The sequence below is a fragment of the Grampus griseus genome (genome assembly GCF_964374135.1).
Source record: "Grampus griseus genome assembly, chromosome: 4".
In the NCBI taxonomy this organism is placed as follows: Eukaryota; Metazoa; Chordata; class Mammalia; order Artiodactyla; family Delphinidae; genus Grampus; species Grampus griseus.
Genome location: NC_138997.1, coordinates 107543281 through 107567760, shown reverse-complemented (window position 1 = coordinate 107567760; position 24480 = coordinate 107543281). Strand labels below are relative to the sequence as shown.

At 44.1% G+C, this 24480-nt stretch overlaps 1 protein-coding gene across 3 annotated transcripts in view; it reads right to left on the bottom strand.

Moving 5' to 3' along the window:
* STK32B (serine/threonine kinase 32B) overlaps positions 1-24480 on the bottom strand; it is a gene marked incomplete at its 3' end in the record, with an annotated part of 343715 nt that overhangs the window by 241728 nt on the left and 77507 nt on the right. For all 3 annotated transcript variants that reach the window (XM_082653127.1, XM_082653128.1, XM_082653129.1), the window contains exon 2: positions 7619-7674. In XM_082653127.1, coding sequence (XP_082509253.1) covers positions 7619-7674 — 56 coding nt within the window. The remainder of the gene's footprint in view (positions 1-7618; positions 7675-24480) is intronic.

Here is a 24480-nt window from a genome sequence, read left to right as displayed (position 1 = left end):
CTGACATGAGGGTAAAAGTGATATGCGTCTATGTGGCGCCGATTGTGCTGTGGATTTAACAAGTTGCTTCCATGTTCCTTCATCCATGAAATCCTCGACATAAGGGACAACAGAAAGTAAAGATTTAACAGAATTTTAAAATCTTTTGTTGTTGTTGAAGTTCAGCTACTATCCATAGAGACTAGAGGCAAACTTCCTAAATTCTCTGGGCCACAACTCCTCTCTCTGAAAAATCCAGAGAGGGGGAATCTCAAACGTGGCACATAAACTCTGCCCAAATCTCTGGCTGACCCCTAAGGGCTATAAGGGGCAGACTATAAGCAATACAGTGAAGAAGAAAAGACTACGCTTCGTGTGCCTGTCCAAGAGGCAGAGTATGCAGTGTAAATCCAACCAAGTTAATTGCTCATTAAAACTATATTTTCAAAGAAATACAATGCAATCCGAAGTCTATACAACATAGCACTGGCAATATCCAGGATGCAATCCAAAACTATTCAACGTATAAAGAACCAGGAAAATGGAACCCATCCTCAATGGAGGTGAATCTTAAAATGACCCAGATGTTGGAATTAGCATAAAGGACATGAAAACAGCTCTTATGACTATGAATATGCTGCATGATATAAAGGGCAATATGACAGAAATAAATGAAAATATAGGAAATCTAAGCAAAGGGAGAGAAAATATTTTCTTTTAATCCAGAATTTCCACCTAGGCACAACATAGTCAAATTGCTGAAAGTCAAAGATGAAAGGAAAATCTTGAAAGGAGAGAGACGAAAGTGACACATTACTATCAGATAATAATGATTCAAGTCTAATGACGTCTCATCAGAAAGCATGGAGGTCAGTTGACAATGGTACAAAATCTTTAAAGCAGCGAAGAAAAAACTGTCAACCCAATAACCTGTATCCAGTCAAAATACTCTTTAAGAAAGAAGGTGAAATAAATACATTTCAGAGAAAATAAAATTAAGAGAATGCGTTGACAGGAGACTTGCACCACAGAAAATACTAAAGAAAATTCTTCAGGATGAATGGAAAGGACACCAGAGGGAAATTCAGACCTTCACGAAAGGTATGGGTAAATATCAAGAACTACTTTCCTCCTAATTTTTTAAAAGCGAAAAAACTACACATACTTTAAAATAGATATATATTTTACACATATATTATATATTCATATATTTCTATACATTTAAAGCAAAAAACTATAATATTGTATTGGAGACATGATTTAAGAAGCTGTAATACATATGACAACTATAGTATAATGGTTGACAGGAGTCGTAAATAGACCTATATGGTTGCCAGGTTTTTATATTTTATGTGAAGTATAAAATATTAACTCTAAGCAGACTGTGAAATAAACTGAAGATGTGTATTATAATCCCTAGAGCAACAATTTTAAAACATAACACAAGGAAGTGTAGCTATAAAGTCAGCAGATAAATTAAATGGAGATTCTAAATATTCAATTAATCCAAAGCAAAACAGGAAAAGAGAAACAGAAGAACAAAAGAGAAAGAGAACAAGAACAAATAAAGGACTAAAAGAGATTGCCAGGTGGATTTAAAGAGAAGCAAGACCTGACTATATGCTATCCTCAAGAGATTTATGTCAGATATAAAAACACAGATAGAATGAAAGAAAAGACATGGAAAAATATATGCCATGTAGGTTGGAATGACTATATTAATCTCAGAAAAAATAGGCTTCAAAAAAGATTATTAGCAGAGATAGAAAAGTTTATTTCACAATGATAATAAGGTCAATTCATCATGAGGCCATAACAACCATAAAACTGTATGCACCTAACAACAGATCTTCCAAGCATAAGAAGCAAAACTGACAGAATTAGGGCTTCCCGGGTGGTGCAGTGGTTGAGAGTCCGCCTGCCGATGCAGGGGACACGGGTTCGTGCCCCAGTCCAGGAGGATCCCACATGCCGCGGAGTGGCTGGGCCCGTGAGCCATGGCTGCTGAGCCTGCGCGTCCGGAACCTGTGCTCCGCAACGGGAGAGGCCACAACCGCGAGAGGCCCGTGTACCGCAAAAAAACAAACAAACAAACAAAAAAAAACCTGACAGAATTAAAGGAAGAAGAAGCAACTCCACAATCAGAGCTGGAGATTGTATACGACCATCTCAGAAATGGATAAAACAACTAGATTGTTAAAATCAGTAAAGACAGAGATTGAGGAAGGAGGCGGTTCAAGATGGCGATGTAGGAAGATCCTGAACTCACCTCCTTCTATGGGCACAACAAATTTACAGCTACCTATGGAAAAATTCCCTATGAAAAGGATATGAAAACTAGCTGAACAGCTCCTCCACAACAAAGGATACAAGAGCCACATCAAGATGGGAAGGAGAAGCAGAGATGTGATCTTGCCCGCACCCCACGCTCAGTGTGGTGACCTGAAATTGGGAGGGGTCTCACAAATAAAAAACTTCTCCCTGAGGAGCCAGGGGTTTGTGCTCTCATCTGTCATCCCAACCCTTGGGACGTGCACTGGTAAGAAGAGCTCCCAAAATGCCTGGCTTTGAAAACCAGCAGGACTTACATCCAGAAGAACCACAGGGCTGTAGGGAACAGGGAACGCACTCTGAAAGGGCTCGCACACAGACTCACTCGCCCTGGGACCCAGCACGAAAGCAACAGTATGAAAAGGTCTAGACCATAGGTGAAGGAGATTTATTTACTAATCTTAAAGCATCTGTGGGAGGGGCAGGAATCTGTTGGGACTCTTCCTGGAGACAGAAGCTGGCAGGTGCCATTTTTGTGCTCTCTCTCCACCTTGTTAGTCCCACTGTACGTGCCCCATCCTCATGCCACTTCTGCATCCCTGCCAAAGCCAGTTGACACATGCAGTGTGCCTCTTGAACACCTGGCTCAGGTGTCCAGGGGGGATTGTGTTTTGGGACCCCATGAGTCTGAAACAATCAGAGAGACTATTCTTGGCAGGCTACCGCACTCCAGTTACTACACAGACAGCTGACTGTGATGCACCCCCAGTCTTCCTGTGAAAAAGCCCTATTTACCTGTCTTGAAGCTTAAGCCTGATGGACAGGCTTCCAGTTTTCCATACGTCTAGAGGCTATGGAAGGTCTAGGGGATATCACCTTTGTGCTCTCCCTTGACCTCACTACAGCTCACTGGTACCTCCCAGAAATGAAATCAAACACTCACCTGGAGCCCCGATTTTTGCAACTTCACTAATGGGACACCTGTAGATCACCTGGTGCGGAGGCCAGCAAGGTTTACAATTGCATTTTCACAGTACTGTGTATACTTGCATACCTTAAAAGCTGCCGCTTAGTTTCTAATCAGCCTGAAATTAAGGGCTAACTGAGATCCCACCCTCTGGAACACTCACAAGTCTTCAACAACTGGGAATTACCAAGAATAAATCAGGGTGCTACGACAATCACAATGGTTCAAAATATAACCAAGAGCTAGGGCAAGGTTAAACAAGAAGGTTCATCTCCTTCACAAGGCCACTACTTCAAGACTGGGAAAGACAGCTGTTTTGCCTAATACATAGAAACACACAGAGAGTCAAACAAAATGAGGAGAGAAAGGAATTTGTTCCAAACACAAGGAAAAGATAAAACCACAGGTTTTAAAAAAAAAAAAAATCTTAATGAAATGGAGATAAGTAATTTAGCTGAAACAGAGTTCAAAATGTTAGTCATAAAGATGCTCACTGAACTTGGGAGAAGACTAGATGAACACAGAGAGAACTTAAACAGAGATAGAAAATATAAGTAAGTACTAAATAAAAGTCACAAAGATGAAATATACAATAACTGAACTGAAAAATACACTAGAGGGGTTCAATAGCAGACTACAAGAAGCAGAGGAAGAATCAGTGGTCTGGAATAGAGGTCACTGGAACTCATTCAAATAGAGCAGCAAAAAGAAAAAAAAAATTCAAAAAGTGGAGATAGCTTAAGGGACCTATGAGACAACATCAAGCAGAATGACATTTGCATTATATGGGTCCAGAGGGAGAAGAGAGAGAAATAGGCAGACAACTTATTTAAGGGAATAATGGCTGAAAACTTCCCTAATCTGGAAAAGGAAACAGACATCCAGATTCAGGAAGCCCAGAGAGTTCCAAACAAAATGAACCCAAATAGACCCACACCGAGACACATTACAGTTAAAATGTCAAAAGCTGAAGCTAAATCATAAAGGCAGCAAGAGAAAAACTTGTTACAAACAAGGGAACCCCCATAATACTATCAGCAGATTTTTTTTGCAGAAACTTTGAAGGCCAGCACTTTCAAAGGGCTGAAAGGAAAAAACTTCCAACCAAGAATAATCTACACAGCAAGGTTACTATCTAGAATTGAAGGAGAGATAAAGAGCTTTCCAGACAAACAAAAGCTAAAGGAGTTCATCACCACTAACCCAGACCTGCAATAAATGTTAAAGGGACTTCTTTAAGCTAAAAAGAAAGGGCACTAATTAGTAACAAGAAAACATATGAAAGTAAAAATCTCACTGGTAAAGGTAAATATATAGTAAAGGTAGTGTATTGATCACTTACAAAGCTATTATGAAGTTTAAAAAATAAAAGTAATAAAAATAATAATTTAGTTAAATGATACATGAAATTTAAAAAATGTAAAACGTGAAATCAAAAACATAAAACGTGAAGGGGAGTTCAAAATGTAGAGTTCTAGAATGCATTCAAACTTAACTATCAGTTTTAAATAGATGATTTTATATATACACTTACATATATATTTATGTGTCTGTGTATATATATATAAGCTGTTACATGTGAGCCACATGGTAACCACAAAGCAAAAGCCTATAGTAGATACACAAAAGATAGTGATAAAGGAATCTAAGCATAACCCTATAGAATGTCATCAAACCAAAAGGGAAGAATGCAAGAGAAGAAGAAAGAAACATAGAGGAACTACAAAACAGCCAGAAAACAATTATCAAAATGGCAATAAGTACATAGTTATCACTACTTACTATAAATGTAAATGGACTAAATTCTCCAAACAAAACACATAGAATGGCTGAACAGATAAACACCAAGACCCATATATATGCTGCCCACCACAGACTCATTTCAGATGTAAGGACACACACAAACTGAAAGTGAAAGGATGGAAAAAAATGTGTCATGCAAATAGAAACCAAAAGAGAGCTTGGGTAGATATACTTATATCAGATAAAATAGACTTTAAAACAAAGACTAATAAAAGGCAAAGATGAGCATTACATAATGATAAAGTCATCTCCAGCAAGAAGATATAACATTTGTAAATATTTATGCACCCAACATAAGAGCACCGAAATATATAAAATAAATATTAACAGACCTAAAAGGAGAAATTGACAGCAATACAATAATGGTAGGGAACTTATAACACTTATAACAATGGAAAATTATCCAGACAGAAAATCAACATGGAAACATCAGCCTTAAACCACAGTTTAAACAAGATGGACTTAATACATACATATTGAACATTCCATCCAAAGGCAGCAGAATACATGTTCTTCTCAAGTGGACGTGTAACATCATCCAAGATAGATCATATGTTAGGCTACAAAGTAGTCTCAATAAATATAAGAAGATCAAAATCATGTCAAGTATCTTTTCTGACTACAATGGTATGAAACTAGAAATCATTTACAAGAAGAAAACTGGAAAAACACGAATACGTGGAGACAAACAACATGCCACTGAACAACCAATGGGTCAAAGAAGAAATCAAAGGAGAAATTTTAAAAAATACCTTGAGACAAATGAAAATGGAAACACAACATATCAAAATCTGTGGAATGCAGCAAAAGCAGCTCAAAAAGGGAAGTTTATAGTGATAGAGGCCTACCTCAAGAAACAAGAAAAACCTCAAATAAACAACCTAACGATAAAGCTAAAGTAACTAGGAAAAGAAGAATAAATGAAGCCCAAAGTTACCAGAAGGAAGGAAACAATAAAAGTCAGAATAGAAATTAATGAAATAGAGACTGAAAAGATCAATGAAACTAAGAGCTGGTTCTTTGAAAAGATAAACAAAATTGACAAGTCTTTAGCTATACTCACTATGAAAAAAAGAGAGAGGGCTCAAATACATAAAATCAGAAATGAAAGCGATAAAATTACAACTAATACCAAAGAAATACAAAGGATCGTAAGACACTACTATGAACCATTATATGCCAACAAATTGGACAACCTAGAAGAAATGTTTAAATTCCTAGAAACATGCAGTCTTCCAAGACTGAATAATGAAGAAAGAGAAAATTATGAATAAACATAATTACTAGTAAGGAGATTAAAAACTCTCAACAAACAAAATCCAGGGTCAGACAGCTTCACTGGTGAATTCTACCAAACACCCAAATGTTTAATACCTATATTTCTCAAACTCTTCCTGTGGAGGAGGGAACACTTCCAAACTAATTTTACAAGGTCAGCATTACCCTGATACCAAAACCAAACAAGGGCACCACAAAAAAAGGAAATTACAGGCCAATGTACCTGATGAACATAGAAGCAAAAATCCTCAACAAAATATTAGCAAACTGAATTCAACAATACATTAAAAGGATCATCTACACAATTCAAAGTGACATTTATTCCATGGCTGCAAGGACGATTCAACCTCCACAAATCAATCAACATGATGTACCACATAAACAAAATGAAGGATAAAAATCACACGATCATCTCAATAGATGCAGAAAAGGCTTTTGACAAAATTCAACATCCACTTATGATAAAAACTCTCAACAAAATGAGTACAGAAGAAACCTCAACATAATAAAAGGCCATATATGACAAGCCCACAACTAGCATCATACTCAACAGTGTAAAGCTGAATGCTTTTCCCTTTAGTTCAGGAACAAGACAAGAAGGCCCATTCTCACCACTTTTGTTCAACATGTGTAAATCTTGAGGACCGTATGCCAAGTGAAATGAGCCAGTTACAGAAAGATAAATACTGCATGATTCCATGTACAGGAGGTATCTAAAATATTCAAATTCATAGAACCAAAGGCCGGTTGCCAGGGCTTGAGGGGATGGGGACACAGGGAATTACTAACTAATGGGCATAAAGCTTCAGCCAAGCAAGATGAGTCAGCTCTAGAGATCTGCTCTACAGTGTTCTCTGTATAGGCAACAACGATACATAGATTGTACACTTAGAAATTTAAGCTGGCAGATCTCATGTTAAATCTTCTTTCCACAGTAATTTTTTAAAGTACCTCCATCGCAGGAAAGAGCTACTGCTGGCCATCACATAAATTTGTGGGGTTTTTCCACTTTCCTTATTTACATCCTCAAGGACGAAATAGCATTAGCAATCTTGAAATAATTACCATAGTAATTCACCTAAAGCAGGACTGCTGTAATTTAATTTTCAGAATGAAATGACAGCATATCCAAAGGAAACTATTCAGACTTCCTTTCACATTTCAAATTTAGCAAATTCAAATCTTTCTGTCCAACAGGAAATTCCCAGTGCCCAGCAATCAACAAAGAAACAAACACACAAACAGGCACATAGGCATAAGCCCAGTGGTCGGAACTTTCCTATTTTACTGATGAAATTTGTTAAAATCCATCATTCTTACCTTCCCAAAACTCCCTTTACCAATGGCCCGTAGGATCTGAAAATGGTCAAAGTTGACTGTAAAAGAAAAAAGAGAAAAACAGGAATAAGTCAGATTTGGCAAACCTTGTTTTGGTTCTTAAATGTCCTTCCCTGCACACCTACCCATGTATTTCAAACGGCTCCTGGTTTACTGCATCATGTTTGTCATGGCAGCACTCCACCACTGAATGGATACTTCTCGGCATATTCCATTTCCCCTCCCAGCACATATATTTGGCAGTTAACACCTCACCATATACCTAGACACCCACAACCATATACACCTATATGGTATATAGGAGGAGAGACATCATTTGGGCCAGAGGGAAGGCAGCACAGAGAAAAACCTGGATGCTTGGATTATCAAATTCTTGTACCTGCTAATCCCTTTGCCAGGATGACCCTTCCCTACTTCTAGTTCCTGTCTTGTCCATCAAGCACTCTTACCTTACATACTCAGACATCAGCTCACCTGCCTCAGTATCCAAGGAGTTAATCCCACCTCCATTATGGAACCTCTGGACCCCCAAGTTTCATGGCCACATCATGGTCCTTCCCTGCTTGGGTGTCTGTCTAAGCACTGATATCACGAGCCAAGAGGATGAGGATGATGATCCCACACCTTCCTCCTGGTATTGCCCTGTCTCATGCCTCCCTTTCATCACATTTCTTGATGGCGCTCCCCATTCCTGCTATCTCTACTGCCTTGCTCCAGTATGGCTTATACCCCATCCCCATAGCACAACAGGCCAACAACGTATGGCTATGCCACTCGAGCCAATGACAACTTACTGTGCCCCTTCTATTTGGCCACTCTCTCAAAACACCTGCATAGCTTCAATGGAAGCGCACCCTCTTGATTTTCCATTTCATGTATCAACCCTTTTGCACACACATCTTTGTCCTCCTGGCCATTAATTACTGGACTCCATCAAGCCTCCATCCTACAAGCTTCCTCTCTTCACTGGCTCCAAAGGCTTCAGTCACCACCTAATGGCCCATGACTTTCCAGGCTGTGTGTACTGATTGATCCTACCACACAGAAACTCCTGAAGGCTTTGGAGCCACCTTGAACTCAATGGGTCCAAAATGGAACTTAGGAGAGGGTGTGGAGAAAAGGGAATTCTCCTCCACCATTGATGGGAATGTAAATTGATGCAGCCACTATGGAGAACAGTATGGAGGGTCCCTAAAAGACTAAAAATAGAACTATCATATGATCCACCAATCCCACTCCTGGGCATATATCCAGAAAACATGAAAACTCTAATTCAAAAAGACACATGCACCCCAATGTTCACAGCAGCACTATTCACAATAGCCAAGACATGGAAGCAACTAAATGTCCATCGACAGATGAATGGATAAAGGAGAAGTGTTACATATATACAATGGCATACTACTCAGCCATAAAAAGAATGAAATAATGCCATTTGCAGCAACATGGATAAACCTAGAGATTATCATACCAAGTGAAGTAAGTCAGACAGAGAAAGACAACTATCATATGATATCACTTATATGTGGAATCTAACAAAATGATACAAATGAACTTATTTACAAAACAGAAACAGACTCACAGACATAGAAAAGAAACTTATGGTTATGAAAGGGGAAAGGGGAAGGCAGGAAGGATAAATTAGGAGTTTGGGATTAACAGATACACACTACTATATATAAAACAGATAATCAACAAGGACCTACTGTATAGCACAGGGAACTATATTCAATATCTTGTAATAACCTATAATGGAAAATAACACATATATATGTATATATAGGTATATACACATACATAGGTATATACACACACACATATATACAGGCTGGTGGTTGCCAAAGGGGAGGCGGGGGGGAGAGGGATGGTTTGGGAGTTTGGGATGAGCAGATGCAAACTAGTATATATAGGATGGATAAACAACAAGGTCCTACTGTATAGCCCAGGGAATTATATTCAACATCCTGTGATAAACCGTAATGGAAAAGAATATGAAAAAGAATATATATATATATATATATATATATAACTGAATATACAACTGAATCACTTTGCTGTACACCTGAAACTAACACAACATTGTAGATCAACTGTACATCAATTAAAAAAGAAAAGAAAAGAAACACGGCCTAGGATGAGTGGTTCAACATTCATTCGACCTCACAAGCTCAAAGCCCGGAACTCATCGTGGACTCCTCTCTCTCCCAACCCCACAGCTAATCCTTCACTAAGTTAGGTCCATTTCACCTCTTCACTGTCTCTCCCATCCATCCACCCTGCGGCCACCCTCTGGTCTAACCCACATCGTCTCTCGCTTGGACAACCACAGTGGTCTTCCAACCACCTCTCTCAGGAGGGGGTTCTTCTTGCTCGTCCTCTGCTTACACCCCTCCAATGGCCCTTCCATTGCTTTCAGGGAAAAGAGGAAATCCCTCCCCATGGCCATGAGGCTACACCATTGTGCCCCTGCTACTTCTCCTGTTTCACCTCCTACCATGCTCCAGACACCCACTGAGCTTCAGACTTGCAAGCTTTCTTTCTGTGCTTTGAGCAGCCATTCCCCACACCTTTAATGCTCTTTTCTTGGCCCCACACTTGTTAACTCTGCTTCCTCTTCATTCTTCTGCAAGCAGAGAAGGCTGCTCTGACCCTTCAGCCTAAGTCTGCTCCCCCTATTATATACTCTCACAGCACCCTGGGACTTTGCTCCAAAAGACATTATTCTGTGTTATTTTACATGCATTTGATTAAGATCATTGATCCTCCACTAGACTCTAAGCTCCCTGAGGTCAAAGGCCATGTTTGTTTTTCTACTGTAACCCTACAGCTAGTACGGCGTCGGCACACAGTCGTATTTGACAAATATTCATCAACTAAAGGAATGATTGAAAGCAGATCCCCATATTCATGGTGCCAGACACACTTCCTGGTACATAATGGGTATTCGGTAAATATTTCTGAATTAGATTGAATTACGGCCAGTTTCTACTAACTAGGAAAGACATGCTATTTACAAAAGATGAAGTGAACTGATTAGTTTACTACATTATGGGGGCAAGGATAGGGGGAGGTGAATGAATACAATTAGTTCCTTGTGCATTCAACTCACCACCATGGAGGATAATTATGTTGAACTGTGTCCCTGCCAAACCAACGTCAGAATCCAGTGCGCCATCTAACACCTAACGTGCTTAGAATAGAGAGACAGGGTTAACGGTTAACTTAGCAAAACCTTGACCTAGATTGGTTTCCTTTGCACATAACTTGCCAGGAAAAGAAACTGGGAAGAGAGAAAGCAGTGGGCTGGGACTGCACTTGTGATGTGACCAGCAACGAGCTAGGAAATGCACGTATCCTATCCCAAGCCCCCAAGGTCCCGGGAGGCAGGCACCACTGTTGGCATTTGACACCTGCCCTCCCCACCAACTAGCAAGAAACATCCCCACTTCCCTGAAGGCTCCATGCTCCCTGTGCTGTTATTTCACCTGCTTGGAAAGTCATTCCTCCGACACTCTTTATTTCAGGGAAAACTCCTACCTGCCCTTTGACACACGGCTCACATGTTCTTTTCACTCATGAAGCTTTCCCCCACTTTCAACAAATCACTTTCTCCTTAGTGCAATAGCAGGACCTTCTGCAGACATCGGTCCAGGGATCAGGAGACCCCAGCCTGGAGTCAAACTGCTTCGGTCCATAACCCACCTCTGCCACAGTAACGTTGGATGAGTCACTGAGCCTCTATGTGCGTCACGTACCCCGTCTGTAAAATGGGAACAATGGTGCCTACCTTCCAGAAGAGCATAGAATGGTGCCTGGCACACAACACATTTTCAAAAAGCATTAGCTATTTGTGTTGGGGATGGGGAGCCATCCTCCCCCTTCTCTGGGTTCTAGGAGGGATACTTCAGTGAACATCTGTGGCCTCTTGCCCCATCAAATGTTGTGGGAGTTGTCCAAGTGGTGAGCTGGAAAAGGAACTGCACTGGTGTATTTCTGCTTGTCCTGCTCTCTCTCTGGAATCTGTCTGTCTTCAGGGAGCAAGCTTTTCCTCTGCTCCCTCTTGCCAGAAGCTTTTCAGGGCCAGGCACTGTGTGGAGAGGTCTACGGGGTCCAGAGTCGTTGCTGAACAGGTGGGTGAGCCTGGCTAATTCTGGGCTTCAGAATCACGGGGCCCATTGCTGCTGCCCTCCTGGGTCCCACTCCTCAACCCCACCTAGATCCCTTCTAGGGGTAAGGCTTGGTTCTCCACTGGCCTCCGCTTTTGTCTTGTCTCATAACTGGAAGGGGTTTTAATTAATGAGCAACTTGGCAAGTGCCTAAAGCTATTACTGTTTTAATAATTAGCATTATAATATTGTAAATAATCTCACACATCCTCTACAGAAATGTGTGTTCATGGGGGTGGGTGTCTAACACAACATACGAGGTTAATAGGTATTTATTTAACGTTTATTTGCTTACTGGACTAGATTGGATTTAAGTGATTGAGTGTATGGCCTGGGTTTTTCATTTATTTCGCATCCCCCTGACCTGGTGTACTGAGACTTACATAATAGTGCCTCCATGAATACACTGTGAATAAGGGAAGGGTTTACACTTGATTGATAAGCAGATTGAAATGACTTCAGTTAATGAGAGTCCCAGGCCAAAGACGGCTCCTAGAAATCGCACTGTCACCTAGGGCTGTTGGCCCAGAGCAAGAGGAGTTGGCTGGGGGGTATAGGAGGGGTGGTTAGTGGGTTTCTTAGGGTGACCATCGGGTCATGGTTTGCCCGGGACCTTCCTGGTCTTAGCATTAAAGGTCCTGCAACCCTGGAACCCCACAGTTCTGGGAAAACTGGGACAACTGGTCACCTGTAGGTTTCTAGACCATCAGCTGTCCCACCTGAAGTCACAAGCACTGACAGAGCTGGCCGGGGGACGGGAAGGTGAATTCTTGAAAAGCAGTGTTTGTTCAGACCACCAGACACTAGGGTTGCCAAGGGTGACACTGTGATAAGTACACTGTTAAAGTAGAAACAGGCAGCACATTGCCAGCCAGAAGCGAAGCCAAGGGGGTGCCAGTGACCTCACTCAAAGGCTCCACAACAATGACGCCCGCCTGGAGGGCAGGCCAGGCCCAACTCGCCCTTCATCCTTGATCAGGAAACCTCAGATCCATCAGGGAGCAGTGTGGCCGGCCCCAGACAATGAGTCACAATTGACCAAATCCAGTGAGTTCATCAGAATCCCCTGGAGGCTTGCTAAGACAGATCGTGGGTCCCCTCCTGCGTTTCTGAGGAGGGGCCAGAGAACTTGCATTTCCCAGGTTGCAAGTTTCCAGGTGATACTGATTATCCACTGGACAATTCTGTTCTCCACTGTCACAGACAGTCATGCAGTTGGCAGTGACCTCATGACATAGGTCTAGTCAATGAGATCTAAGCAGGAGATTAATGGGGGTATTTCTGGGAAAGCATATTTTCCTGATGAAAAGGGACAGTTACAGCTGGACTGGCTCTTGAACCCTCCCACCTCTTCCTGCCATAAATGAGGATGTGATGTCTGGAGCTGCAGCAGCCATTTTGTGACTATGAAACAACAAACACAAGCAAAATGCTAAGATTTATGGGCACAGAAGCCAATACCTGTTGTTGAGCCTCTGAAGCTATGCCAGCAACCACCTACCTCTGGACTTTTATTATACTAGAAAAAAGAACAAAGTCTTACTTATTTAAGTCACTGTGGGTCAGATTTGCTACTACAAGAAGCCAGAAGCATTCCTCTCTGATACACAAAGACAGTCACATAGTAAGAGCTTAGTAAATGCTAACTATTTTATTGTTGAATTTCCAGCCTCATCGTGATTTTACTGAAAGGCAGAAGAACAACGTTGTTTGGGGTGTAAACACAGGGGCCACACTGCTTGGATTTGAATTCTGGCTCTACCACGTACCGGCTGGGTGACTTTGGGGAAGTCACTTAACCTCTCTGTGCCTCAGTCTCTTCACTTATAAAATGGGTAAACTAAAATACCCATCTATGGTTGTCATGAATATTAAGTGAATCAATATAGGTAAAGTATTTAGAATAATCCTGAGTCTGAAGTAATGCCTACCAATATTAGGTATGATTATCATTATTATTCTGTCTGAGTAGCTTTTCCCCACTTTTCACCTTTATGACACAACACTAATCTGATTAAATCATGACCAAACATTGCTTGAGTGATAAAGTGAGAACTGTATTAGTGCCTATTAACTACTGATGGTAATTATCACACTAGGTAAATCTGGTTGTTCTACCTTGTGAGCTACTGGGCTCTTTTCTCATTTCCAACAGGCCAATTATTTCTAAGGAATTTCATAGCACTCTTTCAACATGCAATATTCAGGAAGCAGCTTATTCAGAGAGCCAAGTGTGAATTTTCAAGATGGCTAGTTACTCTTTAAACAATCTGTAATAGAAAGTAAAACCCAATCAATATCCTATAAAAATACAACAAGCAAAGACAGCAAGCAAATGTCCCCTTTTCCATTTCCCTAAAAAGCTGAAACCTGGAGTTCATTCCTTGTACCACTGCACTTGGGCTGGTCGTGCGCGTATAGGAAATTTCACCTCAAAATACTGATTTTTGCCATCATTTCAAAAATTGGAAGATCTGCCATAACTGGCCCTATGATGCCCCCTGACAACAGGACAATAGTCTTCTCTGAGTCACCACTATCCATGCCTGCCCAGTTCATGCATCTGTTTCCTGCCTGATCCCATAAGTATTTGAGGTTTTGGTCATTGGACTGCAGTGGGAAAAGACCTATCATATGGGGAGGTGGTAAGGGGCAGAGGTGGAAGGGAGAGCTTGGTGTTCTGCACAGGTAGCTTTAAACCTAACCCCACCATTTTGTCCTTGTGAACCTGAGGAAATAAATTAACTTCCCCAGCCTCAATTTTCCCATCAGTAAAATGGGAGTAGTGATGCCTACCTCCCCAAGTCAGGGCGAGGGCCACAGGCTATGACAGAGCAGAAGGTTGATTCTGCAAACGGAAGCCACCCTGAAAAGTATCAACTCAAATCCCTGCTGCAGCTGTGGACCCTCAGCCTGGTCACTTAGCATCTCACAATCTGTTTGCTCATCTCTCAAATGGGGTCACACTCATCCGGTGGAATTTTTCTCGGGATAAGACGATTCCATAATCAGCACATAATGCTGGTGATTATTTGGTTTTGGTTTTGTCTCTCATTAGCATAGAGATAATGCATGTACCCAGGTGACTCACTGAGAATGGGGCTGAGCCCTGTTCATCCTTGACTCCCAGATACGTGACAGGTAGCACAGAGGAAGTACTCAGTTGAGATAACCAAACACAGGCATGAATACATGAGCTGTGCAGTGAGGCAGGAGATCAGGAAGGGGCTCTCCAGGGACTGGGCTCTCCAGGGACTGGGACTGGGAAAGACAGTGGTGTCTTTATAGGACACAACTGACCTCCATACAGAAAGGAGGGACGACCCAGGTGCATCAGGCATCACCGTGAAATGCTTCTATCAGTCACTTATTCAACAAGTATTTATTGGTTGAAAAAATAAAGGTCTACTGAGTGGATACATATACTTGTTGAAGTGACAACAAGTGTGTGCTGTGTGTCAGGCCCTGTTCTAGGTACTGGGACCCAGCAGTGAACAGAACACAAAATGACTCTCCATCCATGGAGCTGACCTTCTGGTGCAAGGAGGCAACTAATCCATCAGTGTATAACTCATTGGTATGAAGTGGTGAATTCTACGAAGAAAACAATAAATCCACGTGTATTCGTTTCCTAGTGCTGCTCTAGCAAATTCAGGCACAAACACAGGGGCGTAAATAATACAAATATATTATCTTATGGCCCTGGACGTCAGAAGTCTGACACAGTTCTCACCGGACTAAAATCAAGGTGTCAGCAGGCTGAGTTCCCCCTGGAGGCTCTAGGGAATGATCCATTTTGTGGCCTTTTCCAGGTGTCCAGGTTCTCGAGGTCACCTGCATTGCTTGGCCGATGGCCCCATATCACTCCAACCTCTGCTTCCAATGTCACGTCTCCTTCTCTGCCCCTCTTTTCTCCCTCTTTCCCTTATAAGGATCCTTGTGATTACATTGTGCCCACAGGATAATCCAGGATAACCTCCCCATCTCAAGATTTTAACTTTAGTCACATCTGCAAAGTCCCTTTTGCCGTGTAATGCAGTGTATATGCAGTTCTAGGATTGAGATGTGGCCATCTCTGGGGGGGCCATTATTCTGCCGACCCCACCAGGGACAGGCATAAACAGTGACTATGTTGGGAGTAGAATAGGGTGGTCAGGGCAGGCCTTTCTAAGGAGAGGACAATTGGGCAGATCCTTGAAAAAGGCCATGCAAATATCTGGGGGATGGTAACGGCAGGCAGAGGGGAACATGCCTGATGGTCTGCAGGAAGAGCAGGCAGGCAAGGATAGCTGGAGTGCAACTCGAGAGGGTGAGAAAGTAGGAGAGATGAGGTCAGAAGGGTGGTCAGGAGCTGGCCATACAGGGCTGGGGTAAGGGCTTTAGGAGATTTTTCTAAACATGGTGGGAAAGTACTAGAGGGTCCTGACGAGGGAAAATAAAACTATGGTTTGGTGTTGTTGGTTTAAGCTATTTGGAAATAAGCAAATTTAGCTGTAATCTCAGGGAAACCGAACTGCCACATGATGGGAATTAAAGACGTGGAATCCCAGCAATGATGTTACAGTCTGCTAAATAAATTTATCTGAAAAGATAAAGTGGGCATGGAGGACTTCTAGGGCCGTAAAAAGACTCTGCACGATACCATAATGATGGGTCCATGTCATGATACATTTGTCCAAACCCACAGAATGCACAACACCAAGACTGAACCCTAATGTAGACTATGGACTTTGGGTGATAATGATGTGTCAGTTTCATCGGTTCACTGATTGTAACAGAGGTACCACTGTGGTAGGGGAGGTGATAATGGGGGAGGCTGTGCATGGGTGGTGGCCAGAGTATATGGGAAGTCTCTGTGCCTTCCCCTCAATTTTGCTATGAACCTTGAAGTGTTCTAAAAAAGTCATTAAAAAAAGAAAAAAAGATGGAGTGGTGATCAGCCAGGAGCCCAGGAAAGGGAGAAGCAAAGCAAGAACGTAGCTGTCTTGGTTCAGCCTGTGCCTATGTGGAAGCGGGGACGAGACATTCTCATTACTAGATTTAGGTCCATCCTCACATCTTCCGTGTCTACGGTGTGCTGATCCCAATGAGAGAAGGGGGCTTCGAAAGTGACAGGGCTCTGCTCACAAAGAGCTGGCAGCCTAGCAGGGGACACACTGGGCCCTGCAGGGTGCTGATTGCCGTAGCGACTAGGACCAAGGTCATAGAGAGGGATCTACTCCATCCTTCGGGGACAGTCAGGGAAAGTTTTGAAAGCACAAGACCCTGAGTGTGGGTTTGAGGAATAATAAGAGTTCTCCAGGGGGTGAGGAGAAGAAGTAATGATTCCAAGGAAAGCTACAAGGAAAACAAGCACCCAGTGGCACGAAACAGCAGGATGGGTTCCTGGAACAGCAGGACAGGGATATGAGTGGAAAGGAGTGAGTAGGGTGGGGTTGGGGGGTGGTTAACCCATCAGAAAGATCACTAGACATTTCTTCAGGGCAAGGACACGTCCAGCCTCTGCAAGAGCTTTTTGGGAAAAGTACTGCCCAAGAGGATCCTCTCCCCTTATTTACCAAGCCACCAAGTCCCCGGGAATCAGCCTCGCAGGGACTCGGGGTTTCAGTAAGGGGTTATCTTGGACAGCAGGTGGGACCATTGCAATTCTTAGAAAGGCACCAATTCACCTATTGACCCCAGGGTCTGAGTGTGTTCTCACGTCCAAGAAGAAGAGTCCTCTCTTCCCTCCTTTGCCCACCATCCCAAGAGCCTACAACTCAAGTACTATTCAGATTCATTCGTCAGTAGTGTCCGGTTGCACAGGTAATACAATCATACTCTTCACCATGACCTGGAAGGACCCGTCCTCCCCTCCCTCCCAGCCTCCCCATGCATGCTCCTTTCCCTTGGCATCCATCAGCCTCCAAGGCCTCCCAGCTGTTGCCCAAATGCCCAGGCACTCTCCTGCTGTTCCCCCGCCTGGAATGCTTGACTCCTGGTTTACCCCTGTGCCAGCTTCTTCCCATCCTTGGGTCTCTCTTCCCTGCATAAGTGAGAGGTCTTCCCTGATCGTCCTGCTTGGGTGACCTCCCCCTCAGTCCTCCCTACCTCATCACCATCCTATTTCCATCCTAGTCATTCTCACAAGCTGAAATATCTGTTGCTCTCTTGTCAACCTGCTCGTTGTCTCCACCCCCATATTGAATGCCGACTCCCTGAAGGCTGGGATGTTTGCCTGTTTTGTTCACTGCTGTATCCCTGGAGCCTAGAACAGTGCCTGGCATATAGTAAGTGCTCAATAAATACCTACATACATCATACATCATACCTGGCCATGAAAGGGAGAAGTCCAAGAGAGTGCTGAGCACATTAAGGATGGCAGCCTCACTTCTGACTGGGGTTAGAGATAGCTTCAAGGAGGAGGGGGCCCTCCACGTCTCAGCATCTCACGCTAGTCATCTGTGAAATGGGCACAATGATGCCAACCTCATGGGGTTGTCAGGATGATGAATGGGATAAGGCAGTAAAGGTTTCAGGACACAAGAAGACATCTGTCAGTTCCTCTCAAATTCATGCTCACATTTATATAATCATAATCGAGGTTGTTTCCCAAAACTGGCAAAATCATTCTTAAGAATAAGTGAGAATAGGGTAAAATGTTCTACCAAATAAGTTTTGAAGAGAAAAGTCTTATCCTACCAGATATAAGAGTAATAGTTTATTTACTCATTCAACGGTCACTGCATGTGATAAGATGCCTGTGGTGAACAAAAAAGACATAATCCCGAGTGAAGTGTGATTCTTCTGGGAAACTGAGTTACAAAAATATCCACCAGAGATTCAGGATGGAGCAGAGGAAGGAACACTGCTTTGCAGGTTGACAAGCTCAGGCTGAACTCCAGCAGAGAAGAGAAGAGCTATTTGGTAAGTAGGGCTGGGAAAACTGGTTAGTTCTTGGGACAAAAACCAAATCAAATCAGTACCTCTCTCTGTTCACTAGACTCCAAAATCAATTTGAGTGGATCAGAGTTCAGTGTAACAACATCAAAACCACAAAGCTCAGTGCCTTCCAAGAAGCATTCAACAAATACCAGTCTCTTCCTTCCCCATGACTGATGGAGACAACCATCTTCTAGGTGTGTAACCTCCTCCCTCACCAGGTAGCCTACTTACTCAGAGGCCACAGACTCATGGGCTACGCGGGACTGGAACTGACACCTTCCCACCCAGGAAGAGTGGCTGCACAGGGGAGCCACGTGTATATATTCACTCCCCATGCTGAAGGCTATGAGTCCATGCGCAAGTCTATGCTAGTAGCACTCAGGGCTCTGGAGGGAGCCATCTTTGCACAGCCTCCCTCGCTCATCCACGGTTCCTCTGCCCTAAGGTGTAGATTTCATCCATGGTCACATCAGGGGCTGATATTCAGCTGGAGACTCTGATCCAGCTCCTTGGCCAGCATCCATTCTGGCTGGTCGGGGCCAGAGTTGGACCAGTTATTCCGTCCAGACTTCTTACGTACAGAGTAGAAAAACAGTGTTTGCTAAACTGAGCTGCTTCTTCTATCCTCATTAAAAACTGTTTTGTATTCTAGTTGATAAATGTGTTTCATAAAGACCAAAAGCCTTTTTTTTTCTCACTCTATACCCTTATCAGCAAAAACACTGAATCTATAAGCATTTAGGAAATCATATGCCCAATTCATATAGGAAAATATTATATGGCAATAATCTCGGGACAGAAGCTAATTTGGATGCTCTTTGACAGGCGGAATCTATGATAATGAAAGTATCAAACACATGAGAGAGAGAGAGACTAACAATTCCTCAAAGCAAAGACTCTCTCAGATACATCTGCTTCCTCTGTGCCCAGTATATTCATTTCCTGGGGCTGCCGTAACCAAGAACCACAAACTGGGTGGCTTAAAACCACAGAAATATATTCTCTCCCAGTTCTGGAAGCCAGAAGTCTGAACTCAAGGCGCCAGCAGGGCCAGGCTCCCTCCAGACAGTCTAGGGAAGCATCTTTCCCTGCCTATTCCAGCTTCTGGGGCTGTCGCCAGCCATCCTTACTGCTCCTCGGCTGTGGCCACATCACTGCAATCCCTGCCTCTATCCTCACGTGGCCGTCTCCCCTCTGTGTCTGTCTCTGCGTCTCTTCTCTTCTAATAAGGACACCAGTCATTAGATTAGGGCCCTAATCCAGAATGACCTCATCTTAACTAATTACATCTGCAAAGACCCTCCTTCCAAGTAAGGTCACATTCTGAGGTTCCAGGTGGACATGAATCTGGGGGGACACTATTCAACCCAGAACACCCAGAACGACATCTGGCCCAGAGGAGAGGCTGAGTAAAGGATGACCAAGCAGATGCACGAATGACCAAATGACCACATTCGTGGCTGTATGCACCTGTGTGTATACTTATAGCTGTCTAGCTGTAGAAACAAAAAGATACTTTAGAAACAAAATGGCATCACTTGGTTCCTCATTCTGGTAGAGTGGAACCAGCTCTGGGAGAGGCAGGCTTTCGTTATTTCCAGCTGTGCAACCTTGGACAAAATGTGCTGTCCCGGCCAGCTCTCAACACAATGATTGAAAGAGAAACTCTGTGTGACTTAGAGCATGACCGTTTTTCCTAGAAACCAAGCTACCGATTTCCTGATTTTTGACAAAAGTACAAAAACAATTCAACGGAAGAAGGCCAGCCTTTCAATAAATGGTGCTGGAACAACTGAACATCCATGGACATCCCTCGACCTAAGTCAAGGCCAGAGTCTTTGGCGGGGGGGCAGGGTCAGATCACCAATCAATTTGCTGGGACGGGAACAGGAGACAGCCCTGCTGTGAGGTCCGAGGAAGAGCTTGGGCAGCCTGGAGGCAGATCTGTAGACACTGTGAAGTTGGTGTAAGGGGCTGCCATTTTCACTGTGAAAGAGAAATCAGACTCCTTGATGAAGGCAAATGGGGAGCGTGGAAGCAGAGGTCCGGGGAAGGTAAGAGAGAAAGCCAGGGATGGGTGCCCTGGATGGCCCCGAGCCCAAACATGCCCACGTGACCCAACAGCTTCAGAAAAGCCACCCTGGGTCAGGGGGTAGGATGGCCAACTCGGTGTCCTCTCCCCCAGTACCTGCCCTGGCCCCAGGCCTGCCCACTACTCTTTCCCACCATCAAGTGCTGCTACGGCAGCCCCCCAGTGACATTTGCCTTCAGCTAAGGTCCTCCAGCCTGAACTCTGGATTCTCACATTTGACCATGAGCACCTGGGGGCAGAGGCCTGCCCCAGGAATCTCCATGTCCCTGGTTCCTGGCCCAGGTCCTGTCCTACACACAGAGGAAGGACCTGTATTGGTTTCCTATGCTGTGTAACAAATATCACACATTTAGCAGCTTAAAATAACACCCACTGATTAGCCCACAGCTCTGTAGTTCAGAAATCTGAGTGGAAGCAAGTGGGTTCTCTGCTTAGGGTCTCACAAAGCCAAAATCAAGGTGTTGGCCGGGCTGCTCTTACTGGAAATGCTGGGGAAGAATCAGCTTCCTACCTTATCGAGGTTGTTGGCAGGATTCAGTTCCTTGTGGTTGTAGGATGGTGGTGCCTGTCTCTTTCCTGGCTGTGAAGTGGGAGTTTTCTAAGCATCTGGAAGCTCCTAATAGTACAGCAAATGCTTCTCATGCTTCCAATCTCTCTCCTACTGTCCTTTCTGTAACTACTCTGATAAATCTCTCTGTTTTTGGAGGGCTCCTGTGATTAGATATGATCCACCTAGATAATCTCCTTTTTGCAATATAATGTGACATAATCACAGGAGTGGAGTGGGAGACCGGATGCTCATGGGGGCCATCTTAAAATTCTGCCACCTACAGGGCCAAATAAATGATGAATTTTTGTTATGAACCACTAGAGATTAGGGATGGCCCCTAAAACACACACACATGCACACAGGCAGGCACACACATGGGCACACATGCACAATGTAATTCCCTTACTAGCCTAACGCAAACCAGAATAATAAGATAAGCCTCATTGAAATGCTTTATATCCGTGGCCTGTGGTGTCCCTTTGGGGTTAGAAGATCTGTTTATTTTGTATTTCCTTCCTGACCTTCACGGAAATATGATTCTATTTCAGGCCCTGGGGCAGAAACAAACCAAACTTGGTCCCAGCCATATCCAGCGTGTGCCCGTCAAGAGGGTTAGCAGCACCCACAAAGGCTAGGATGGAGGAAAGCTCCGGAGGCTTTGGGTGGACGCAGAGGGGGGACTGGCCACCCCCTCTGACGGTTTCAGGAGGCTCCAGAGCCCAAAAATTGCTGCTCACTTTTAAGTAGAGGTGGGATTATATAGCTCTTGACAATCACAGTGAAATCCTTTGCTGCTTAGACATCTGATGAACTCAAAAGATTTCAGGACTTTTTCTCTGTGAGAGAGCCAGATTCTATAATTCAAAGAAGGCTGTGATTTCTAAGTGGATGGGCTACGTAGCAGCTCCCCTGGTCCACAAACTGGAGGGATGATGACATTTTGGCAGAAGCAGGGCATGAGAGAACATCTCCTTGAAGAGGCAAAGTGGGGGTTTACCTCACCTCTCTCCTCCCCATTCCTGTGAAAATTAAATGAGATCACACGTGGAAAGGTTTACACCAGAGCCCAACACATACCAGGTGATCAATAAATGTGTGTGGTGGGGAGCAGTGACGGGGATGATGACAATGGTGACATGATTGATGATGATGGTTACGGGCTGAACTGTGTCCCCCAGAATTCACATGCTAAAGTCCCCAGAACCTTAGATGGGACTTATTTGGAGAAATGGAGTTGAAAGAGGTGATTAAGGTAAAATGAGGTCACTAGAGTGGGCCTTAATCCAATATGACTGGTGTCCTTATAAGAAGAAGAAATTAGGACACAGACATGCACAGAAGGATGACCATGTGAGGACACAGGGAGAGGGCGGCCGTCTACAAGCCAAGGAGAGAGGCCTCAGTAGGAACCAACCCTGCTGAATCCTTGATCTCAGACTTTTAGCCTCCAGGACTGTGAGGAAATAAATTACCACTGTTTAAGCCCCTCAGTCTATGGTACTTTGTTATGGTGGCCCAAGCAGACTCAGACAATAATGATGATGCTATTGATGTTACTGGAAAAGCACAGGACTAGGGGACATGAGGGACCCTGGGTTATAGAGGGAAAACTCTGTATTCAATCATCACCCATGCCCACCACAGTGTGGATCCAGGGAAGAGAGGTCAGGAGACATGTAGAATCCAGACAAGGGGGTCAGAGAGTCTGAACCAGAGCCAGGACAGGAGGAGAGAAAAGGACACAGATCAGCAAGAACGCTGGAAGTGGCCACAGAGGAAGCGAGGAGTGGACTCTGAAGATTCTGGGTCCCCAGCACAGGTGACTGATTAGATATGGAGGGTGAAGGCCCCAGCAGAGGCAAAGACCAAAGGAGAAACAAGGACAATTTGTAGGGAAAGATGGAGAGTTTGGCTCAGGGCCTGTGAGCTTGAGGGGCCCGTGGTGAAAAAGAGACAGCAGGAGGACCCAGAGAGTTGTAAGGAGGGGGTGCTGGCTCTGGACTCAGCAGCCAGCGTGGGAGGGGTGGATGAACTGGTCCAGGTGGGGCACACCAGTCAAGAATAGGGGCTGAGGAAAGAAGCCTGGGGACACCTGCAGCTAAAGGCAGGCAACACGGGACACAGGAGGGGACACTGCTTGGAGACAGGGGAGAGAACCCGAGAATATCACGAAACTGGTCTCAGTCAGCTCGGGCTGGTGTAACCAATACCATAGACTGAGGGGCTGAAACAAACAGGCATTTATGTTTCACGGTCTGGAGGCTGGACGTCCAAGAACAAGGTGCCAGCAGATTCAGTTCTGGTAACGCCCCTCTTCCTGGTTCAGAGACAGCTGCCTTCTTGCTGTGTCCTCACATGATGGAGAGGGAGAGCTCTCTTCTCTCTTCTTTTTCTTACAAGGACACTAATCCCATCATGGGGCCCCACCCTCGTGACCTCATCTAAACCTAAGTATCTCCCAAAGGCCCACCTCCAGATACCATCACCCTGGGGTGTGAATTCAGGGGGACATAAACATTCAGTCCATAAGAGAACCCAAGGAGGAGAGTCCACGGAGGGGTCCACTGGGTCAAATGTCACAGGTATGGGTGTGGTCAGTATCCCCAGTGGAGCCAAGGCCTGCACACAGTAGGCCCTCAAAGCACTGGCAAATGGACAACTGAATGAATGAATGAGTGAATGGGTGGACACAGTGAACACTCAGCCATTCTTCCCCATTCTGTGGACATTTATCCCTTCTCCACTGGCCCAGGAGACCTGCATGGACAGGCCTGGGCTATGTTTTTCCTAGGCTTCCTGGCCTCTCAATGTGGCTGGCTGCCAAGTGGTGGCCAGGAGAAGTTTCCTAAACAGACGTCTGTCCCTCCCCCTCATCAGGGACAGCAATCTTCTCAGTTCTCACGGCGAGACCCAACAGAGACTTGGATGCAGGCCCAACTGCATCCTCTCCACACCAGCACTGTGTGACCTGAGGCTGTCTTAACCTTTCTGGGGCTTTGCTTCCATATCTGCAAAATGGGAACAGGAATTTCACTACCTTTGAAAGTCACTGTGAAAATTAGAGATGATTTACAGAAAACATCCAGCATTCTACCTGATAGATCTGACCTGC